At 36.8% G+C, this 24,037-nt stretch overlaps 1 protein-coding gene across 1 annotated transcript; it reads left to right on the forward strand.

Annotated features, from left to right (window-relative positions):
• Window positions 1–928: 928 nt before the first annotated feature.
• Window positions 929–6,953, forward strand: asb1 (ankyrin repeat and SOCS box containing 1). Its single transcript, XM_044132268.1, has 5 exons — window positions 929–1,213; window positions 2,063–2,201; window positions 2,446–2,748; window positions 4,356–4,738; window positions 5,290–6,953. The coding sequence occupies exons 1-5, from the start codon at window positions 1,120–1,122 to the stop codon at window positions 5,418–5,420; spliced, it is 1,050 nt and encodes a 349-aa protein (XP_043988203.1). The 5' UTR covers window positions 929–1,119; the 3' UTR covers window positions 5,421–6,953.
• Window positions 6,954–24,037: the final 17,084 nt, after the last annotated feature.

Genomic DNA, 24,037 nt, shown 5'->3' on the forward strand with positions numbered 1-24,037 from the left:
AATACTCTGCTGAAAGGGAGTTTTTACTTCCCACCATGGCCACATACTAGCTCAGTATGTGTTAAGTCACCAACTGAATGCAATTAGCCGTCCTCTGTCACAAATGTTTTGCTCAAAGATGATTCATTCAAAATCAGGGACTCAATCTCTATGTGTCAATGATTATGATCTGTCAACATGCCTCTAATTTATTGGTATGAATTTCACTTATTGTGTATTTCTGTAATGTTGGAAATAAATTGTGGAACTGCTTTTCTTTTAAATTGTTTTGAAATTGCATTAGCTGTGAATTGATGCTATATAAATAAATCGAATTGAACCAACTTAACTAATACACCTGAATGTCTATCTTTTTTTTCTTGTACATAGTTTGTTGCTGTCTATAAATAAATATCCACATCTTGTACGTTTTTTAAAGTTATCCAACTGAGTTTCACAGTTGTTATATCTTATGTTATTTTGTAATAAATATGTAATTTTATTTTTCTTCTGTTGTTAATGTGCTTGTATTGTGCAGTCTCTTGTTCTTGTACATGGTGCACTTTTAAAGAAATGACTCCAGCATGACTTGAGTGGACTTTTAAATTTTTTCTTCCACGTTTTTCCTTCCACTCAACTTTCCTCATATATGGGTGGATACAGCACTGTGTTCACGTAGAACTGTGAACTATTATGTTCACATAGTGCTGTTACAGAACAATAGAATATGTAAAAAAATATTGTTTTTCTTTAGGCTTAAGTAATCTTCAAATGACCAGACCGACTGAATTTAGAGTTTCCAATGGCTGTAAACTATGATAATAACTATAAGTGAGTGTCCTCTATTACTCATCTGTACAGGAAATCACAGGCCGTTAACAGCCGCCATGATGGCATGTTATTTAGCTATGACTCGTTTGTATTTGAAAAAGATGCGTTTCCCTTTAAATGTCGCAGCTGAGCGCAACCAGGAAGGAGCGCAGCGATCCGAGCCCGATCCTCCATCATCAACAGGCTTCCGTTTGTTTACGTCCTGCTCTCTCTTGTCCTCTGCACTGCTGGCTCACTTATTCTTTTAGTTTTTAATAAGTGAAGTGAAAGTAAAGGGGTTCGGTTTGCCTGCGTGAACTCTCCGGAAGCATGGCGGACGGTCCAGCCTCTGATGTTGACGAGCCGCCCAATATCATTTTCCCCCCGCTCATCACTGTGTCCAACCTGCCCAGCACTGCTGCAGGTAAACTGACGGCGGTCTGACTCATTACACACACACACTGCTTCTTTAAGGTTTTGATGCTGCAGTCACGTTTACATACACTCTTCATGGCGTATTACTTAGAGGCTTTTAATAATAGATGAATGACAGGAATTATTATAGAGCTGCATTGATCATTTCGTAACATGTTTAAGTATGTCGAGATAGCATAAGATTATAACCACCTACCTAACGGTGTTTTTTTAGTCTCCTTTTTGGTGCATGGAGGCATGCTGTGGTATCCAGAGCAGCAGAACCTTTAAGTTCTGTTGGTTTATGAGGTGGGGCCTTCATGGATCTGACTTGCTTGTCTGGCATATCCCACAAAGACATGAATGGAGATCTGACTTCTCAAACTGATAGTTTTCAGCTCAGTCTTGCCCAAATCATAACATTGCCTCTGCTGGCTTTCCATATCCCACATGTTTTCAGACAAACTCAAGGTGCAGGGGCCACATCGTTTTATGTGGCCCTCTGAACTCCAGAGGGCCACATAAAAAGAACTGTAACAGTTGTGTGTTTAATATTATTTTATCAGTAATATCAAAGCAGTTTTTCTTATATTGTGCCAAATTACATTACGAGTAGGCCTAGAGCGTGTGAGATAAAAATTTTATGATTGAGTGTGAGATATAAACTCTCAATACCACAAATGATTGTTTGTGCACAGAAATAAATGCGCTCATGTCAGTTTCACTGCACAGTCAGAAAGACAGTGACAGAAATACAGTTTTTGAGCAGAACTGAATGAAAAGTCTGGGTGTCAGAACACACACATCCCCACAGGTGTTCTCTCATTCCGTTTCCTCTGTCTGTCTGCTTGTCTGTCAGGTCGTAACCTGAAGGAATGGCTCCAGGAGCAGTTCTGTGACAAACCACTGGAGCAGGATGACATGCGGCTCCACAACGCCGCATACGTGGGCGACCTGGACACCCTGAGGAACCTGCTGCAGGAAGATGACTTCAGACGGTGAGGCCAGCTGACTGCTGGACTGATCTAACAACACACCTAATCTAGTTATCAGGTTTTGCAAATTCCTAGAGAAAACAATTGAAAGATCACAGAGAAAAGGCAAAAGCTGTGTGTTGTCTATGTTTTTGTTTTAGAGAATATCAGATGTGACGTGTTATTCTTCTTATAGCACATTTTCTGGTGTTACATTGAGTGGTATCATTTTAAAAACAATCATAAGACTCAAATTTTGTGGTTTCAGGCGTATTAATGAGAAGTCGGTGTGGTGCTGCGGTTGTCTGCCCTGTACGCCCCTGCGGATCGCAGCAACAGCCGGACACGGTGCTTGCGTGGCCTACCTGATCGCACAGGGAGCCGAAGTGGACCTGGTCGATGTCAAAGGTCAAACTGCGCTCTACGTAGCGGTGGTTAATGGCCACCTGGACTGCGTTCGGATCCTCCTGGAAGCCGGCGCCGATCCTAACGGGAGCCGCCACCACCGCAGCACCCCGCTGTACCATGCGGCGCGGGTCGGGAGGGTTGACATCCTGCAGGAGCTCATCAGGTGAGACGAAGCAACATACAAACCTCTTACTTTGACTTCCAGCAGATTTATAGATGTGTTATATCCTACAAATAAAATTTGTTCTTACTTTATTTTTACTGTACTGTGCTGAATTACTCTAATTTACTAATTATATTTTTAATTATATTTCCTCTTGACATCGTTTTCTTATTTTCTCATTACAACAATAATTTCAATGTATTTTATTACATTGTGGATGTTCTTTAAAAAAAAATCCTAAATGAAAGTTAGTGTGTTGTTTTTATTTGTATTCAGCCCCCTGATTCAATGCCTTATAGACCAGCTTTGCATTGAAATGTTGCTTCATTATCATTTGGAAAATAGTTCATGATAAGACTTGCTTTGTAACACTTGCTTGTTTATTAGTCTGGACTTTGATTGGGCCCTTTTAACACATGAGTATAATTTAACTTAAACCAGCTTTTTTTAAAATCACATATAGACTTTGAACTGTATCTGGATCAGACAGCAAGTCAAGTCAAAACCAGTCATCAGTGTAGATAATGTGGGCAGTTTTGTGGAATTGGACATATAAAAATTGGAATATCCTAAAATTTGGTAACTAGTGCTTTTCTGTGACTGAACAATAGAAGAGCGTGTGTCCTGTCTGCTGCTCTCTGTCGGCCTGTGTTTGTGTGTGTGTGATGTGACCTGGTCAGCCAAGGCTCAGGTCTCCTTCAGACGTGCTGCCGAGTGAGAGAAACCTGATCCCAACGTAGCACGCTGCTGTGTTACACCAGTCAATTCCAAATACAAAGCAGAGTGCTTAGTCTGTGAAACAGGAAAACGGCTCTGTCTGTAGGGTTATGCATTAATGAATAATTGGAACCTCATAGAAAACCAGTTAACAGCCAGAGCATATCAACACAGAGAGTGAACAAGCTAGCATTGACAGCCATTTCTACAAACGCGTCCCTCATCAAAGATCCTTAGAGGTGGAAGATGTGGGTTTACTGAAGGCTTACTTTCTCCAGAATTTTGTAACTTCTGGGTTTCTTTCATTTTTTTCTGTACATTTAGTTCCATCCATCCTCTCGTCAGCTCTGACCAGCTTCCCCAAAGCATGATGTCTAACAGTGTGAATGGTGTGTTTAGGATGTCTGGAAATGTTAGTTTTTCATCACACTTTGCATTTTGTATAAGCATAAAAGTTCAGTTTTATTTGGATCTGACCAGAGCATATTCCTCCACATGTTCTATGTAACAGTTGACCTGTAGATAAATTCTCCAACCTGTGCTGTTTACTTCAGAAGCTTTGGAGTTTTTGTTTCTTTTCTAATTGATGCTATGCCTGCTCAGTTGGAATTTGAGATATTGTTGTAATTTTTAAACTTATATTTCATACAAACAAAACAAAACAGTTATTTCTACTGTATCATACACTATTTTAAAATACACAAAATCATTTTTTTATACTTAATTTATATCAGTGACAGGACAGTGGCAGCTCCCTTATCATAGATTAATGATAATATTGAAGATATGAAATATGTGGCTTTTTAAAACATCAGCTTTAGTTTTCTTTCTGTTCTCGTTGCCCTAAATTGCATTCATGAAACCATGCAACTTTTCTTGTATCTTTCTAGATTCAATGCCGATGTTGACATGGACCACCAGCTGGGTCCCCGGCTCCTCCTCAGTGCTCGAACCCTTAGTACCCTGGTGGTGTGTCCTCTCTACATCAGCGCTGCCTACCATCATCTTGAATGTTTCCGTTTGCTGCTCCAAGCCGGCGCGCAGCCCGACTTCAACTACACGGGGCCCGTCTGCCAAGAGGCCCTGACTCGGGGCCTCGCCTCCTGCCTGCTCGACGCAGTGCTGCGACACGGATGCGAGGTGAGCTTCGTCCACCTGCTGCTGGACCATGGCGCGGACCCAGCGCTGGTCCCATGGGAGCAGGTGGCACTGGAGGCACCAAACCGAAGGAAGGTGGATCCGGAGGCGCTCAGGGTGTTCCTGGAAGCAAAGAGTGAGTGGAAATAATTTGCAAGTGTGTAGACATTAATGGAGAGCTCATTCAGCAAGGGTTTTAGCTGCTGTTGTGTTAGTTCATCTATAGAAACTTATTACATAGGTGTAAACATGAGAAATAGATCATGCAATATGAGATAATACTTTTACCATCCTGTTGTATTTATTTATATTTTAAGATCAACTGACCATCTTGGAATGAGCGTTCAATGATTTCTGATGGTCTCCAAGAAGTCAAATAAATATTAGCTGAATTAGTCAAAAAGTAGGTCAGGCAGTCTTCAGTTGGAGCCACTTTAAGTATTCAGTTTGCTAAAGTCAGCGAATTCTCATTAGGGCAGAGAGTGTCTTAATAGTGCACTATCAGATTAAATAATATTATTAGAGGGTCATTACTAAGACTTTTAAAGAACAAATTCTGGACAACCGCGACGAGGACTCTAACCTTTACGCCACGCGACGCCACATTATGAATAACTTCTAAACCTTTATTCTTTGACTCTTTTGTGCAGCCACTTAGCCGCCTTTGTTTTTATTTTTCCTTCACAGAAAACCCTCATAGGCTCACACATCTGTGCCGCATCCGGATCCGCAGAGCGATGGGCAAAAGTCGTCTGAACCACATAGCTTCGTTACCGCTACCAGAACCCATCAAGAACTTCCTGCTGCACCGAAACTGACGTTTGTCCACCATAATCCATGCGGGTAAAAAAAAAAAAAGAATAAAAAATCTTAGTAAGTCCCAAAGACAAGCTGTTGTTTGCTTTTTACTTTAAAAAAAATAGACATTTATTTTCTAAATGTTTGAAAGTTAAAAGTTCTGGATTAAACTTCTGTCACTGTAAAAATTTTTACAATTATTTTCTTTTTTAAGTTATCAAAGGAGCCTTAGCCATGTCTGAACTTGTGAAAACTGTGTCTTACAACAAATATTTTCTTTCAAATCACAAAAATGTGTCGTGGCTCTAGTTCAGGTTAGGTGTAAAAACTACGGTATGAATTAGCCTGAATCAAGAGTAAAGTTCTCATTTGTAGAAGTGTGATTCAGCTCCTTTAATTGCTCTTTTACATTCATGTAAACCATGACTTTATCCAATTATCTATTAAATATTTAAAGTTTTATCTTTTGTAAAGTGTTGCTACAGGCAGCTGTAATGGCTCAAGGTAGCAAAACATCTTATATAATTTCATCTCTAAAATGACAGTAAAAAGAATACTGGTATGTTCCCCACTCGTTAATTAAGATTATAAAGCCTGAACCCTGTTACATTTTCATGTTGTGGAGATCTAAATTATGTTTTATTAAATACCAGCTGAACACACTTGTTGAAATGTTCTGCTGTTTGATGGTGGTATTGCACATTTGTTTTCCTATATATGTGTTTATGAAGTTAACCTCCTTTTGCTTCTTCATGTTAATACTACAGGTGCAACGGTACACTTAACAATTCAAGTTGGGAAAGCAGATTAGTTTTTGGATTACCATTTGATATCGTATCCCTGAAAGAAAAAATTAATGCAAAGCCCAGGTTTCTTTTCAATTTATATAATTTTGGGCTAAAGCTCATTATTCATACAACTACAAATCATTATCACCAACATTCTTGCATTGGTTTGGTGTAGAGTGCTGTAGATAGAGGCTTAACCCGCCATGATTAACCAAATGTGGTGTCTTTTACTAGGCCTTTTCAGCTGTTGTATTCTGCTAGTGGTGGCTAAGTTAATTGCAATTACCAATTTGTGCCACTAGATGGTGTTGCATCTATACAAAGCAATCCCTTTACATAAACATTTTGCACTTTCTTAAATTGGTCTACATTTGTGAATGAAAGAGCAAATTAAAGGAACATGATTCACACTGTAATACTAGTACCTGGAGAGATGTTTACATAATAGATATTATTACTACATGTCAGTGTACCGAGAATAAACAGGATCCTGACCAACTTGTGACTGTGTAAGAAAATATACTACAAGTTCTTTTCTGTATCATTGACAATCTATAAAATATTGATAGAAGTGTTTTTAACTTTTTATTTATTAGCCAGGAAGCTTCCTTCTCTGGGAATTTGTCACATATGTTGTTTTCAGTGGAGGTCTGCTACTTTTTCTCAAATACTAACATTTAAATGTGGTGCATGTGTAACATGTCAGTGTGTCTTGCTCAAAAATGGTCATATTTGTTTGCAGACATTAAATCTAGTCTCAGATGATTCCTTGTTTGTTTTTATTACCTTAAACATGTCGAGTTATACAAGTTTGTGTGCTTTTTGGAGTTATTTTCAAATGCTTACTGTTCCTTTTTGATTTCTTTTACAAACCAAGATGAGGCAAATCATCTGAGCCTGTGAAAATGTTTGGGCTAACAGACTATGGATGATAAGGGATTTTAATACAGATGCAAAACACAGGTTTCTTTTCAGTTTATATTCTTCTGGGCTAAAGTTCAGCCTTAAAGTTCAGTGATACCTTAAAAGGACAACATGGTTAAAATGTTTCTACTTTAATGTAATTTGCATTAATAAAACTTCAGGTATGAAGAAGAAGTTACCCTTCAGTTTGGACAATGATTTGATTATTTAAAGCCATTGTCTATAATTTGCAAGTTGAAATAGTACAACTAGATTCAACATAGAAATATCTAGTAATGAAACATTCTTGGTATGGGTTCAGATCTCTGAGGATAAAGGAGATTCTGCATTGCTCTTCCATATTCTTGGTAGATAACTCAAATGACACTATCAGAGATCACATGAGAAAATTCTAACAAAGGCACACTTACTAATGTTCCAAATATTCTGGAAAGCTCTATCTAGGGACTGCTAATAGTGTTACTTACTTTTTTTTTTGGTACTATTTCAACGTAGAAGATTAGTTGCACTACAGCCCTATTTTAAATGCAGGCTACTGACCCTTTTGCCAATTTGTACCCTGGCTTTGTACTCAATTCTTGCCATTTTGTTCCATTTGGTATATATTTGTACTTGCATACTTAAGCTTGTGTGTCAGCTAATTTATTATTTGTTTTTTTGTTTGAATTTAGAGATATAAAATTTCTCAAATTTCATATGAAATAAAATTTCATACTTTATTATCTTCTAAAGGTTTTACTATAATATATTTCCACTGATTGAGTTAAATCATGATGTACAATTGGCTAAGAACTGTGACCAAAACGAAAAACACTGAGTGACACCATACTGGTGAGCATTAGTAACTATTGATGTAACCACATAGTCCTACAACAGATTGTGAGTAAATTATAGACAATGGCTTTAAATAATCAAATCATTGTCCAAACTGAAGGGTAACTTCTTTTTCTTACCTGAAGTTTAATGAATGCAAATTACATTAAAGTAGAAACATTTTAATCATGTTGTCCTTTTAAGGTAACACTTTATGTTGCACGCAAGGCAGTTTCTCTTTTGCGTTTATCTTAACCAACATGTAACGTTCATAATCTTTTGGGAAAACGGTCCAATGTAATACAAGCGTGAGAGAGGTCCGGATCAGGACATTTGATATTGTCGTGAAGTTGATAAATGTGTCATGTCGTTTGGAAAAAACTCCTGTTTTAGTAAAATCACAACAGGATCAGCCTGGGAACCCTGAATGAAAGCAGCAGGGGGCAAAACAGTAGAGGAAAATTGAAGGTCCAAGTCCTAAAAAGGTCATGTTCAGACCATGGAAAATGATATGTAGAAGTTTTTGCATCTATCTTGGATGGAAAAAGATTTTCTGCAAATATTTTTTGGAACATATGAGGCTTTTCATCTAGTTAAACTCTCAAATGAGTCCTAACAATAGATGTACATTAATGGAAATGCCAGTTGTTAGAGTAAACAATAAGTCTGTGGTCTGTAGGTGGCACTGTTTTCCTTTCCAGTATGGCTGGCATCGCATCTCCTTCCCCCACTGCTCTCTTTTTGAGTCTGCCTCTCTCGCCATCTTCCTTGTTGTCTCCTTACTGCAAAACCTCAACATGTGCCTTCAGGAGCCTCATCCTTTCTGATCTCATTAAAAGCAGGTTTTTCATTAGCAAAACTCACACTTAAAAACTGAATGAAAGAAGAACCGTTGGGGAAACCACCATTTTCATTTCAAGAGCCAATTTTCTTTTTATTTAGAGGGCACCCTGGTGTGCTGTATTTTCTTATTTAAGAGGTTTCCCATAAAAGTCTTATATTGCCCAGAGATTTTAAACAAAATTGTGTGATGAGTGCCGGTCTGAAGGCTACGTTTTGTTTGTGACTTGTGCTAGAAAAGTACATTATTAAGATTATTGGAGCAGTGTTTATCTTGGATTACGTAGGGAAACAGAGCTGGTAAATGATTTGCTTCCTCTTGAAATCACCAGGAGTCTGGAAAAACTGAATACTGTTGTTCATTCCTAAGTTTATATGCACCACAAGCTGCAATCAAAGTCTCAACAGGCTCCGCTAATATCGACACAGCATTCCGCTTCTGCAAGCAAGTCCATGTTAAAAGCACCGCGGCTTGATTCATGACCTTACCACAGCTTTGAGGTACATTTCCTCTGATTCTGTGTTTCCATATAAAACCCCATGTCAGGGTATAAATGCAGGTGTCTGGTTAGCATGTAGTATGGATATTTCTTTATATTTTCCATTCATGAAGACAGTCCTTTTCATATTGGACAAAAGTTTGAAAACATTGAAGTTTTTCTTTGGACTTTAGCTCCTTTTTCAGCATGTCTTCTCCTTCTGTCTCCTCCACCTTTCCTGTCAAATTACTGTTAAAAAAAAACCCTTATATGATCAGCTGAATTTACATCAATGAGATCCTCTATCAGGTAGATAAATAACATTTGTGAGTAATGTCATTGAGAAAAAAGAAACATTCAAACAGAGTCGGTTTTTAAGCCTAACATTTCTTCTTTTGTCGTTGTTTTGCTTGGCATCTTTCCTGATGGATTGAAGCAACATACTGCCATGAGCAAGTGCAAAGACTGGAATGATGATGTATAAATATAGCAGACAATGTTCCAAAGACGTAGCTTAAAAGCTGGAGAATTACAACCCAAAATCACATAAAGAAATTACGAGAGGCACAAAGGTAACATATTTTATATACTCTTGTTTTAATAAAGAAGGTCAGATTAAAAACTTTATCATGCAGACTTGCTCCCCTGCCCAGTTAGGATTTGCTAGACGTTGTGTTTTGGATGATCTCATTCTTTAGGCGGCCCTGAAGTCCTAATTACCTTGAATGAGCACATCACTCTGTGTTTACCACACACACACACACACACGCACCCACACACACACAATGTGCCTCCATGCCAATGCAACACAATCTTCATCTTTTTTTTCTTAACCACACAGCAGCAGAAGTGGAATCAAAACCAAAGAAGATTAACATGATTCGCAGAGAAGACATTAAACTGACTTTGGTGTTTCTCGGTCCAAAGCAAGCAGTCTTTTTCCGCTGTGGCTCATTTCTGATCAGTCCAACAGGAAAGCCTGGGTGTGGATGGCTGAACCTGAATATATTGATCATTTTTCATTTTTTCTCGCGCTGCTACTTTGCAGCACATGTGGACCGCACGTCCGCCAGAGCTCTTCCTCCGCTAAGACCGTCATGCTCTATAAACCACTCAATCAGTGCTCAAGCGCAACACAAACAGGGAATTCCTTCAGCTTTTACACATATAATTAAGAGGTATATGGTTAGAAATGCAGAAAGAATCTTCACTAATAAAAGTGTGCTTTAATTAAAGACCTCAGAAGGGCTTAATGACCCTTAATCTGACTGAGTTCCAAAGGAGCCGGTAGTTGTGAAATGTGGCAAAGCCAGGAAGGATGTGAAGTGATTGCTTCTGTAATTACTGTCACAGTCTGTAACTGGGGTCTTATACTTAATTAGTTCCCTCTCATTTGGGCCATGTTTAGTAATTGTGTATGTGTGTTAGAGCTTGAACTGCTGGATCTGCTCTTCAGGAGTAAAGAAACTCTAGAAGGAAGGAAAGCCGAAAGCATCTGGCTTGAGAAATATTTAAAGGTTGAGTTGGATCTCCCAGGAAGTCATATTGCTTTACAGTGCCTTGAAAAATTATTTAAGATGTCTTTTGTTTTTGCTTTTTTGATACACATTTAACAATATTAGCCCATGATATCCTGAGTTAATACAACAAGCAAATTATGATTTCATTTCTTAGTAGACAAATACTAACCAAGCCACTGTGAAAAACTACCATCTCTAATTCATTTCCACGCTCCTCAGCCAGGTTTGATCCAAAACTCACTTCAACTCACTTACCTAAAATAAGGTAAAAATTAACACAGCATGCTCAGCTCAAGAACAGATGAGCAACAAAGTCACAAAGTGGAACTTTAGTCATAATTTTGGTTGGCTGCCCGTGCCTGGTAAAGTGTATAAGCTACCCAGAAAAGCATTTGAAGCACTTCAGACTTCACTTTATGTCAGTGAAGGTCAGAGGTAATGAATCAATAAGAAAAAACTGGGAAAAACAAGGCATTTATGGAATAGTTTCAAAGTGAAAACCTCTGCTGACCAGAAAGAACGTAATGGCTCGTTTGGCACAAAACGTTTTGATGAGTCCCAAGACTCTTAAGGGATATTTCTGTGGATGGATTAGACAAAAGTGGAACTTTTTAAAAGGTGTACTTCCAATTATATCTGACTTACAACTAATGAAGCATTTCAGAAAAAGAACATTGGGCCTAGAGATGACTGGTTTCTGCTTCAGGACCTGGATGACTTGTGGTATTGGATGGAGCCATTTTGGTCTCTGGCAGAATGTCCTAAAAGAGAATGCTTCATCATCACTAATGATGACCTTAAGCTCATGCTCTTAAAAGAATAGGGCTTGGAGCGCCTAGTCAAAGTCTTGAATCCAGTTGAGATGCTGTTGGATGATCTTAAGCACAAAGTCCTCTAATTTGTCTGAACTAAAACAAATATCTTAAGACAAGACAAAATTCTTTCACAGAAATGTAAAGATGTATTGCCTGTTACTGTAAACACTTGATAGCAGTTGCACAATCAATTAATAGGGGTAAGTACTTTTCTACAAGTATTTTTTCACAAATTATTTAGAGGCAGCAATACTGGGGAAGAAGCAAAGAGGGAATAATTAGGGTAAGAATACTTGCTAATTACACATAATGAAATAACATTGCAATGAGTGGTTTAGAAATAAAAATGGTCATGTTCAATGCTTATTTAAGCAGTTTTGTGTTTGAAGTACAGTGGGTTTTTCAATAAATATTGCCTGAATGGTGGGAGAATTCAGCATGTTTCGTTCCAAATACGAACTTTTAGAGGAGACTAAAAGCAAACTTTACTAAATTGGTTAAATTAAAAATATGCAAAATGTGCTATTTTTTTCATAAAATAAATCAAGTAATCATCAGAATAATCACTAGAATAATCTATTATTAAAAATGTAAGTTAGTTGGAACTCTAGCATTGAGCATTAAGTGGAGAAATTTAGGCTCATTCTTTGCAGAATTGTTTTCATTCAGGCACACTGGAGGGCTATTGTACGTAAATGTCCTGTTTAACATCTCACCACAGCATCTCTAAGTTCAACCTTTGACTAGGCCAATACAAAACTTTCATTTTGTTTAACCATTAAGAGGTGTGCTGCCTGATGTACTTTTCTGTTGACTTTGTTTTCCATACACATCAACCTCTCACAATAATTATATCATTGCAGGATATAATGCATGTTTTGTCTGTTTTATTTTAATTTGTAAATTATTGGACTGGACAATGAATATAGATTTCCTGTTACAGGCCCAAACAGAGGTTTTGTCTATTATTTATTACTGTGGTGGATATCTGAGTGGGTCAGTTCATAGCACCATGATAGTGGCCATTACACCTAACCATCCATGATGAATTGCTTTCATAGGGCTTTGCTACTCATGGGAAGGATTTTCCACCATGGAGAACATCCCGTGGCTGCCAGTGGAAATGGGCTTGTGTTGGATAAGGAACAAAGCTGTGGAGCTGTCGTGGCCGATGAGGTTGGAGGGGACTGTGGTCGGGGGTGGGCACGGGGTCCCACTCCTCCTCTTCGTCTTCCGCCTTCTTTATATCCCCAACCCCCACAAAATGAACCAAAACCCATCAGGCATTTTTCCAAGCCACTGCTTGACAACAGCCTGGGTAGAAGAAACCCCGCTCAAACAGAAGAGGGACGAAGAGGAAGAGAGTCATTCGCCACTGTGGGAATCTTGTAAACTGTGCTTTCCTGAGGCCTTGGGAATCCCACATAAGAGCTGGGACCTGCGGGCATGGAAAACGGGCTGCATCCCCCGAGAGACGTTGAAAACAACAATGTTTGATCACTAGTAATATATATATATATATATATATGTGTATGAGAGTGACACTATTTGTTTTCTTTTAAACCTACTCTAAAATAGGTTTGTTGAGTGAACCATAAAAAACACTAATTGCTGCTGGAGCCTGCAATGATTTTTTTTTTTTTCTAACCTTACCAACATGAATTTATAATCCTGGACCAGCATCTGTCATGAAAGCCACATTAAGGAGGAGTTAGTGATAGACTGAAGGAAGAATCGGAAATTGTTCATGTTTTTCTAACAGGCTTAACTTCTGCTTGCCACAGGGGACTTTGTATGAAATACTAGTCTAATATCTCAAATTTTTCAAATATTTCTGCCAAAAAGTACATTTATAAGTGCAGTTTCACAAGAGTGCTGAAAAAGCTTTAATGATTCAATTCTGCTTGTTTTAGACATTGGAACTTGGATCTATAAATGATGATGCACACCAAGCTAACTATATTTTGTAATGCAATTCAATAATAACACAACCTCAAGGCTTATCCATGTATTTATTCATGTATTTATGTGCCATCGTGCTCAGAGGCAAATGTTGTACACTGTTTTAATGACAAATGAAACACCAGAAGTATCTGTTCACCACTGCATTTAAGACCATGAAGGATTTTGAGGTTGTGGTGGAAGAGGGGCCCAAGACTTTATAGAAATACAAAACCTGCATATTTGCCATCAATCACAGAAAAAAATTATGAGCGCTCATTTGAATAACAAATATACAATTGATGCAAATTAGCAAAATTAGGCATAATTGTGTCTAATTTTAAACATAGCAGTGAATTTTCAACTCTTATAAATGTATATTATTTTACAGATGCTGCTATCTTCATCAAGTCTTTGAAAATGAGTTACATCCCATCGTCCAACCCATCATTACGGTGTTTTAATTGAAAATATTGTGGTATCGAGTGGCCCAGTGATTAGGTGAACAACTGTTTGGTAGGTTTTAAAAATTCTATTCAATGAAAACATTTCAATATGACAACATCTGAAAAAGTTTGAGTTACGAAAACCTTTCACTGCTTGATAAATTTTACTAAGTTATCAAAAATTGACTGAAATAAAAAAGTTGGAAGATATCCAATAGAAGCCTGTTTAAGTAATGTTAAATAGTTTACATTAATAAAGGGGGCTGCTGAATGTTGGAGGATTCTAATAAATGTAAAATGATAACCACCAATATGAACTTAAATGTGAGTTTATTTACACACATTTAAGTTTAGAAATTTAGAAAAATTCCACTAACTATTTCCCAGGAGCTAAGAAACTTCCCAGATCTACAGAAACAAGAAGGAGAAAGAAGATAAGCATATAGAGAAAGATTTGAGGGCCATATATGACATATTCTTCATGTGGTATGTGGCTCTTACATCTGCTTCAGGGCATGGTTCCTTGTTTTGGGGTCATGCAACTTGTGTGTTTGAAAGGATCATATAATAAGAGGATATACAGTAAAATATATTTTTGAATTCTTTAAGTTAGAGGTTAATTAAGAGGTGTTTAAAATGTACACGTGTAAAGATAACTAACTATAGGCATGCATTCATCTTTGCATAATAACATACAATAATCTTTATATAAGAAAGTTTGAAAAGTGAACAATTCAGGAGCTATAGTTCTCTTTGCGTATTTAAAAGAGACCTGAAGCTGTATCATAAATTAGCTCTTTTTTACCTTCTTCTCCCACTTTATTTACTTTCAAATGTCAAACTGATGCAAAAGCTGATGCAGATGAAACTACTTTAATCTACTGTTATTCTGTTTGCAGAAAATGAGTCCATTTTGAGCAAAAGAGCTCAGTACTTCATCCTAATGCATGATGACTTATAAATGTGTGGTGGGAACAGAGTGTAGGCCTGGATCAGTTCAGATTTGCGTGACCATGAAGCCAACTTCCTGTCCTTAGTGAATTCCACGGAGAAGTGTGCGGCTCCGTCGGTTTTTAGTCCTTCTTCTCCAAATGAAATTTCTGTGTGAGTGTGACTTGATTTATGTTTGCAGGAGACATCTTTTGCTCCATGACATCCCAGAGAGACTAATGTCAGAGGTTATGGCAGCCAGTATCTTTACTGATGCACAGGAACTGATGTAACTGCCCCAGTTGCCTTTAAAATCTGGGTGTGACTTCAGTCACACTTGGATGCAATATTATATTAGAGAAATAGATAACCAGGATGGATAAACAAAATATGCAGTTACTCCTGCGAAACCCTAGCCAACCTTCACATATGGCTCAACAGGAAGGAAAAGGGCAAAAAAATTAAGCCTGTAAGAGATACTAGCACTGTATTAATTTGCCAATCAAATAATAAGGCCAATCAATCGATAACATTCAAATTAAACTTTTTAGCTTCACAGTTCAGTGTTATTACTTTTAAAAAGACCAGGAACCTAATTTATTTTTCAGTACTTATCAAACCACAATATAAAAAAAATAACTACATGTTACATAAAGTTCTACCATAAACACCCACACATTCAATCAGTCAGAATATTTTTATTCATTTACTTTTGGAAAACTGACATGCTTCTTCAAAGTCAGTCAACTTTATTGTCAATTTGCCTCACCCTGGATCAGCTAATGAACCAGATCCTTGATGATGAATTTGATACTCCTCACTCTTTCCACATTAGTGCCTTCGATGGTCAGTGGTGGGTGTTGGGTGTGAACTCCAAGGAAGTCAACAACAATCTTCTTGATCTTGCTGGGATTCAGCAGGAGGTTGTTGTCTCTGTGCCATGTGGTAGGAGGTTGAGTTATGTCCTGTAGTTGTTTGTTTTTGGTGATGAGACCCTACAGAGTTGTGTCTTCTGGAAACTTCACCATGTGATTAGTGCTGTAGGTTTTGTGCAGTTCACCAGGGTGAAGAGCAGGAGATGGAGCACACAGCCCTGGGATGCCCAGTGGTCTGTGTGATATTGCTTGAGGTGCTGTTGCCAGTGAGAGCTTGTGGCCTCTCACTGAGAAAGTCCAGCAGTCAGTTGCAGAATGAGGTGTTGGACCCCAGTTGGTCTAGTTTCCAGATGGTGTCAAATACTGGACTTAGTCTCTCACATACGAGAGAATGCATTTTCCCCCAAACTCTTCAATAATGTGCGTGAAGAAAACCAGTTATAAACATAAACATAAACATATTAGATGATTTTTCCTAGTTGGGATGAAAATAGATTTAAGTTGAAGACAAGAGTGAAAACTTTCTGCAGTATGTCCTGAATATCAGGCTACCATGAGTTAGTTTCTATGTATTACAGTATTCATAGGTAGTACAAAGCAGTAAAAATAACTAAGAGCATTTATAAGAAGAGCTCATTTATCCCAAGTGCAATAATGTTTCTCAATTGCTGATCATTATTCAGATGTGACGTTGTGTCCATTGCTGGTTTGAAAGTTTATGATTATGCATTGAGAGTGTTTTATCACAGAAAAACACCCTCCAAATAATCAAGCTGTTTTTATTATGCAAACCCAAAGACAAAATACATTTGTAGACAAGATTACTATTGTTATTAATATTTTATCAACTTTTAAACCTTGTTCTCTCCAATCCTACATTAGATTAAAACCCATACAATTTAGTATTGGATTTATGATTACAATAAATACAACCCCCTTTTTTTTTTCTTTTTTTTTTTTTTTACATAGAAAGATCTAAATATAAGTTGATTTACAACTTATATTTCTCTGCTTGAGGAAACCCAAAACCCAAAATGAGTCCCAAAGATAAATATCAACAGGCAGAATTTCTTCCTCCTCTCCTCTCCTAACCCTTCTGTGGTTTCTAGAGCCAGGCAGCCATTAGGAAAGCCCATCTCTTTAATCAGTTTCCTAGCGGAGGTACTGTGGGACGTTCTGTTGACCGCAGTATGTTTCCTCTTTTATTTTCTCCACCACTAGCGCACCCACTTTATGGGAGAGCCCTGAGATTTGGTGAAGCCTCCTTGACAGGTGGACAGGTGGTAGTTCAAGAGGGCAAACAAGAGTGACAGGGACAGCAAGTTCCTGGTGGAACTGAAGCTGAAGAAAAGACACACAAAACCACTCTCTGCTTGCTTATAAATACTCACTGTGTCTTAAAATACAGAAACCATAGTATAATTCAGATTTACGATGGCATTTATTGGAACAATTTGGTTTTCCTTTACATGAAACAAACATGGACACAGCAAAGAGAATCGACTGTGAATGTCGTTTTAAGGTACAGTTTCACTTGTAACCACAAGGGGTTGAAACTCTTTTGTTTCTTGAAAATTGTCACTTTCCAACTTAATCTCAACTTTTACGCCAAAGTCAGAAAGAAACTCAAACAACTAGTGGTCAACTAAAAATACAGGTAGGTAACATTTGCCAAGCATTTTTTAGCAACATTGAATGTTGCTAAATAAAGGAGCTTTTTTAGCAGCTGTGAATACTTTTTTTAGAAGCATTCACAGTGGCTATTACTTGGAGGATAGAGCGAGGAGGTTCACTAGAAGCATGACAGAATATCTCCAAATGAGACAAGCGAAAAAACAAAAATTATTAATTTTTTTTAATAAAAGATGTATTACCATCCAAAGCAATGGGCAGCACACAGGAGAGATATAGGAGAGGGCACAGAATGAGAGTCAGAGGTCGTCTTTGACAGAAGCATAGCTGCAACAGTGAAAATAAATTGCTTACAAGATGCTTTGGAGGTGGTACCATTAAGTAAAACAAAGAGGACGGAGCTGAACAAAGCAGAAAATGATCAAATCTCTATAGGAAGGTTCCAAAAGTAATATATGATGTATATAATAGATATCATATATCTGAGAAGGGATATTGAATATGGATGTTTGGTTTACTGCATCACATCAGTGTTCTGCTGCTCAAGGATGGGTTATGTTACTCTTGTTGTAATGCCACTCTCTCTTTTCATTATATTTAGTTAATTTCAGTTTCATATTAACTGTCCAATTGGCAGTCTGGGAATTAATTTTAAATGCTCTATCAATACTCTGAAGTGGTCTGGTAATTATTAGAAACAATTATGAGAAATTGGGGAAACCTGTTAGGTGTACTTTCACTTTCAGGTTTCTGGCATGCTAAGGTGATTGACTCTTCGTCAGCTCAGATCAATCTTTATCAGTTGCATTAGATTAAGTAAGGGGACTACATAGCTATGTGATCCAGAGCTGTGCTGATTCTGTAGCAGAGTTGCACCTAGCAACATTTTCATTTGCATTTTCACTCACGGAAAAGCTTCTGTCTCTATTGTTGCTCTTTACAGCTGTTTGTCATTCCATGCTGTATGTAGTTGAAATTCACGTTGAATTTAAGCTTAATCAAAGCAGTTACAATCCAAACATGAAGTGATTTTGACAGGAGAGTGCAGCAACTATCACACTCATTCTGCTGTGACAGAATATTGAATGTGACAGGTTTAATTTGTTTTATAGTTAAAATATCACAGTATGAAAGTCAGATTAAACACATACAGTAGTTTCTGTTTATCCATTAGAGTTTTGTAATAAATTATGCAAAAATATGCACAAGGATGTAAAAAATGTAGTTTGTGGATGAAGCATTAATGTGAAACATCTTCAGGTTTCTGCAGCACAGGAGCTTGTAGGTTTACTGTGACTTAATTTTAGTTACCAGCAACAACTTTGCATCAGCTCTACATTTTGCTTTATAATGGACATTTGGTAAAGTACAAATTCCAGATAGACCTAGAAACAAAATGCAGACACAATTTGGTTGCACGTTATTTAAACGTGTTTATGTGTGAGTAATTGGGTAAGTGCATGTGATGTAATCAGTCCGCCACAATATGCGTTTCTTCTAATTACATTTTCTGTTTAATTTGGTCTTTGTTTGAAAAGAGAGGAAGGAAACAGGCCTTCCCTGGTTTGTTGTACCACATAAACATTTCAAGTTCTGATCCAGCTTTATTTATCACAGCTCTCTTCCAGATCCCGTGGCTATGGCCGCCACATTTCCTGGAATAAAAGGTTGTGCTGTGTTTGCATGTGCCAGGAGGTTGTTGATAAGAGGGAATCTGTGTGAATGTGTACATATACAATACCAGGTGTAGGTAGTGTGTGTCTAAACTGCATCGTGTTTGATGGACTGTAGTGACAAGCGTGTGCATGTGAGTGCTTGTGTTTATACTTTCAAATATGTCCCACATGTGGGAACAGATCTAAACCCATTTACACTTCCTCTCCTCTTCGCCATTACTTCCCAAACCAAATTAGAAAATAAATACTCCCCTTGAAGATAAATGGAAGCTAATATAGAGCCTTGTGATCAGTGAGATATTAGCCATTTCTCAGCTTGGATTATTTATGTACATTGCAGGTTATTGGTATAGCTCTAGCTCATTTAAACAAACTTCTATTCTTTTCTCACTGTGTTAAAATGTTTTCTATATTTCCACAGACAGACTGACCAATAAAATGTCTCTTTTGGAGCAATTTTTTGAGCTCAACAATTAAAATATTCTAATTAGTAGCTATCAATGACATATTATTCACAATTTTTTCTTTTAAACTCATATCTGTCTGCTTGGTGTAGCTCACGAAAGCTTTTATGTTTGTGATGTCATTATGCCTCATAATAAAGTAAAATTGTATGGCTTAAAATTGACACTGGCAATAAGGAATGCACCTATATGTATCTACAGCTTCAAAACAGAACAAAATCAAAAGGACAGTGGGGAGAAGGACGAGGGGAAATATGTAAAAAGAGAAAAACAAAACAAATGTTTATGACTTTTTATAATTAACTTTGGATTAATCAAGAAAAAAGAGGGAAATCATTTGTTGCAACTTATGAAAATAACAAGGATTCCTGGATAAAGTCCACAAACTTCTAATTGTGTTATTTTATAAGGCTTAAGTACTATTATAAAATATTTTAGAGATCTATAACCAAGAAAAATCATGTATTAACTTTTATGGGAAGTGTAATAGACTAGCAGTTTATCTGTACAAAGTATGGAGGGAAAGACTGTGCAGGAAACAACCTGACTTTCACATTTAGTTTTATTAGTAAAATATTTCCTCAAAACACATTTACTTTGTACTCACACATTGAAAAATATCAAATAATAAAGCTGGTACCAAGATATCAGCACAGAGCAGTTTATAACAACCTGTCGGTTTACAACCACAATCTCTTTTCGAATGTGTTGCTACATCCTGACTCAGACATCCAGGACTTCAAAATACTTTAGGTTTTTCATGCAATTCTTACATTTCGTTTTGCAGATTTAAAGTAAAACAATAGTAAAGTGGCACAAACCTTTTTTGTTGGAGGATAACGTTGCCATGTCAGTCTGAATTTAAACTACTTTGGTCGAACAATATTTTTAGCCAAACTCAAGTTAAGTGTCAAGTTCCCAACTGAGTAATAATATGAATATCCTTACATGTAAAAAGAAAATTCATTTAAATGAAATAAATGCAACCAAGTAACTATAAAAAGCTGATCCAGTTTTTTTTTTCTTACCAGATTCAAATCTTCACAACTGACTGAAGCATCCCTCTGCCCTCCTCTACCCTTCCCTCACCTCTCCTTCCATCCTTCATCCTAATTCAAAGCATCTTGTGGAACTACTGGAGCTCCAAAACAAAACAAAAAAATAAAAAGAAAGAAAAGGATGTGGCTGAAGCAAATAAAAGAATCATAACAGGATCAAAGGAGTTCTGCAAATCTGTTCCTTCTGCTCATGGTGGTTTTTGCATAAAACAAAGTGAAGCTGAAGACAGCTATGGCAGAGCTGAGAAAGAGAAAAGAAGAGGGGAGGGGTAAAGGCACAGATTTAAACTTTATATCTTTTTGAACGGGTCATCAGCACTGTCTCCTGCTGTTTGATTGATGCTCCTCCGTTTCATTGCAGTTTTTTTAAAACACTTCTCTCGCTCATCCATTTGTTGATGACACCCACCTTTTTTCTGCGCAAAAATTTCAAACAGGTTTGTGATGCATTTATTTCTCTGATCAAGTTAAGTTGTACATTCAAACCTAATTCATGGAAATTTATTGGCTTAAATTTCACTATAGACTACAAATAAAGAAAACTAAAAACTTTCACAAGTTTATTTATGCAAATTTAAAAACTAACTCAAAACATCAATGATCTTCAAGAAACTCAAAAATAACTTCCGGATAAGTCATTTATATTGTGGTGTGAGAATAACAACAAAACCATCAAGTATCCTTCCTTTGTTGTTTTTAATATAAAGTATAAACCAAAACATAAATGCTATAAAACTGTGAAAGTTCCCAAAAGTAAAAACAAAAACAAAAAAACAAAAACAAAAACAAAAATAACCCCAGAAAAAAATCAAAAGCAAACTTGGCTGCTTTGACAAAAATTAAATGAAATACAAACAAAAATATTTAACCTTCACCTCAACCCTTAACTTCACAGGCACATATATAAATGCATCTCTATTTGAAAATTATTTCACTACCATTTTCTGATGTGTCCAGGCTGAAGTAACACGTTTTGAAATTTTCTTATTTTAAACAACTTTTATTTTAAAATTTTGGGTTCATATCCCTCAGGATACGTTTGCTTGTTTGGAATATATAATGACATTTTTTACACATTTGTTATAAATTATGAGACACATTTTAAAACAATCCCAGCAATGAATCAGTCTTGTGAGTGAATGTTTTGCATAATCTTTTTAAATACCAAAAGTGAATATGTTTGTAGAAAAGACGTCCTTGTTAAAGAATCAATATCAATTCAGTAGTTAGTTTTTTTATGTAGCAATTAGCAAAAGCTGTTAATACCAAATTTATTTATTATTATTTTTTTTTTGCAAAAGTCAGTTTGCAAAAAAAAATTCCATTCAATCCAATAATATAACTAAGTTCTGTTTTATAATCACTTAAAGAACAAAATTTTACTAAATCAACTCTGACGTTAGTATGTATATGAAAACAACTCTTACCTCACAATGTATGTCTATGTCCATCCGGTCTGCCATTTTGAACTTTATATAAATCTATCATTTTGTTTTTGAATTCTGGCTTGAGGTCACATGACCTAAGTATTTTCCCCGTCCCCCCATTAAATCTATCAAGAGATCTGAAGTGCAGGTGGCTGACAGCCCTCTTGTCTACATCTCTTGTGAAATATCTGTATCCCCAGATGAGAGGGTTGAAGGTACAGTTGAAGTGAGGGTTGAGGCAGGGTTCATGTAAGGGTGAGGGCTGAGGATGAGGTTTAGGTTTGAGGCGAGGGCGGAAGGTAGGGTTGAGGCGAGGGTTGAAGTTACAGTACAGGTGAGGGTTGAGGGTAATGTAGAGGAGAGGCTTGAGGTGAGGCCTAAGACTTGACAGTAGGTTTGAGATAAGAGTTTGAGGTGAAGGTTAATTTCAAACTGAAAAAGGATTTCTACAAAACAATGACAAATTGAATAAAAGCGTAAAACATAAAATAATCTTTTGCATCAACAATTATTGATGTCAATAATCATCGATGCATCTTTCCACTCTGTGTGGATAAGTCTCAATCAGTTTTTCACACCTAGACGCTACAATTTTTAGACTTTTTTTTCTTGCAAAATTATTTAAACTTTTTTCTAGTCCTGTCACAAATTCTCTATCTGATTAAGATTTAGGCTTTGACTAGGACAATCGAGAACATCCATCTTGTTATCTTTAAACCATTTTTGAGTAGCTTTACCTGGATGCTTCAAGTTGTTGTCTTGGTGGAAAATAAATGTTATCCAAAGCTGTAGTTTGCAGAGGGAAATAATTTGTCCTCTAGGATTTAACAGTTTATTGGATCTGTTTTATCTTCTGCTTACCTTTGCAACCCTTCCAGTACCTACTGAAAAAAATGCTCATTCCAGCCTTTATCCTTGTCACATGATGATATGATGGTGAGAAATCCATTTTTCACTTTAACATTAAAGTAGTGTTTTTGGTAAAAAAAAAAAAAAAAAAGAAAGAAAAAAAAAGACACATTTCATTGATCACCACTGATTTGTGAGTGGAATAAAATGGTTTAAATATCCAAGAGGGTGAATATTCTTATAGGCTCTGTATTTGGCCTTTCCGTGAATGAAGGAGAGAGACCGAGAAGCACCCCATAAATCCATCATCACAGTCAAACATGGTGATGGCAGCATCAGTGGGGGATGTTTTTCTGTGATAAACAGGAAGATGCTTGCATAAAAACATTGAGCAATGCTTGCTGAAAACCCCTTTTTATAACAATGACTCAATAATTTGCAAAAATATACAGCCAGAGAAGATGATGGTACCTCAGCAACATGCAGATAAGTCACATTGTATATTTCACAGGGAATAGAAATAAATGTGGGCTGACTCACTTTCATGGACGTTTTAGGAAAATATTGAGAAACTGTGTCCCAATTTTCAGCTTTTATATAGGAATATTTATTACCACAATGGTTTTAGTATTAATTACAGGGAAGTACTGAGTAAGAAAAATACATTTGTAGCTTAAAATGCAGAGAACTTTCCTATTTTAACAAGTATTAGATCAAACTTTTAAAATAAAAGCTGATGTTTTCATGGTTTTGTCTTCCTGCCCTACAATGCAGGTCACAGCTTAAAACTCATTCTGGCTATAAATTTAAGATGTATTTAGTGCATTTGAACATTTGCTTTTTCTATTTTCATCCATTGATTGGGGTTAGATTAAAAACAATGAATTAGGCACAAAAGGTGAGCTGTTGTCACCAAACCAACCAACCAAACAGTCAAATGTTCAGTCAGAATTATGTAAATAGCGTTTCAAAGGCAAACATAGTGTGTGGCTGTAGTATAACTTGCTATGGAGCATTCAACCAATGTTAGCAGGGGTATATTTTACCTTTGTATAATTATGGATCTTTTTTGGATTCCTGATTACAAAAAACCACATCAATGTCAAACTTTTGCAGTCAATTTCTTTAATTTCATTGCGTGTGTCTGTTTAATCACCATT

This window comes from Gambusia affinis, linkage group LG11 (genome assembly GCF_019740435.1).
Source record: "Gambusia affinis linkage group LG11, SWU_Gaff_1.0, whole genome shotgun sequence".
Taxonomy (NCBI): domain Eukaryota; kingdom Metazoa; phylum Chordata; class Actinopteri; order Cyprinodontiformes; family Poeciliidae; genus Gambusia; species Gambusia affinis.

Excerpts from the sequence above, each read along its gene's own strand:
- asb1 (XM_044132268.1), top strand. The coding sequence starts at position 1,120 with ATGGCGGACGGTCCAGCCTCTGATGTTGACGAGCCGCCCAATATCATT. Across the intron at positions 1,214-2,062 it reads CCTGCCCAGCACTGCTGCAG|GTCGTAACCTGAAGGAATGG; the intron begins GTAAACTGACGG and ends CTTGTCTGTCAG. Across the intron at positions 4,739-5,289 it reads GGTGTTCCTGGAAGCAAAGA|AAAACCCTCATAGGCTCACA; the intron begins GTGAGTGGAAAT and ends TTTCCTTCACAG.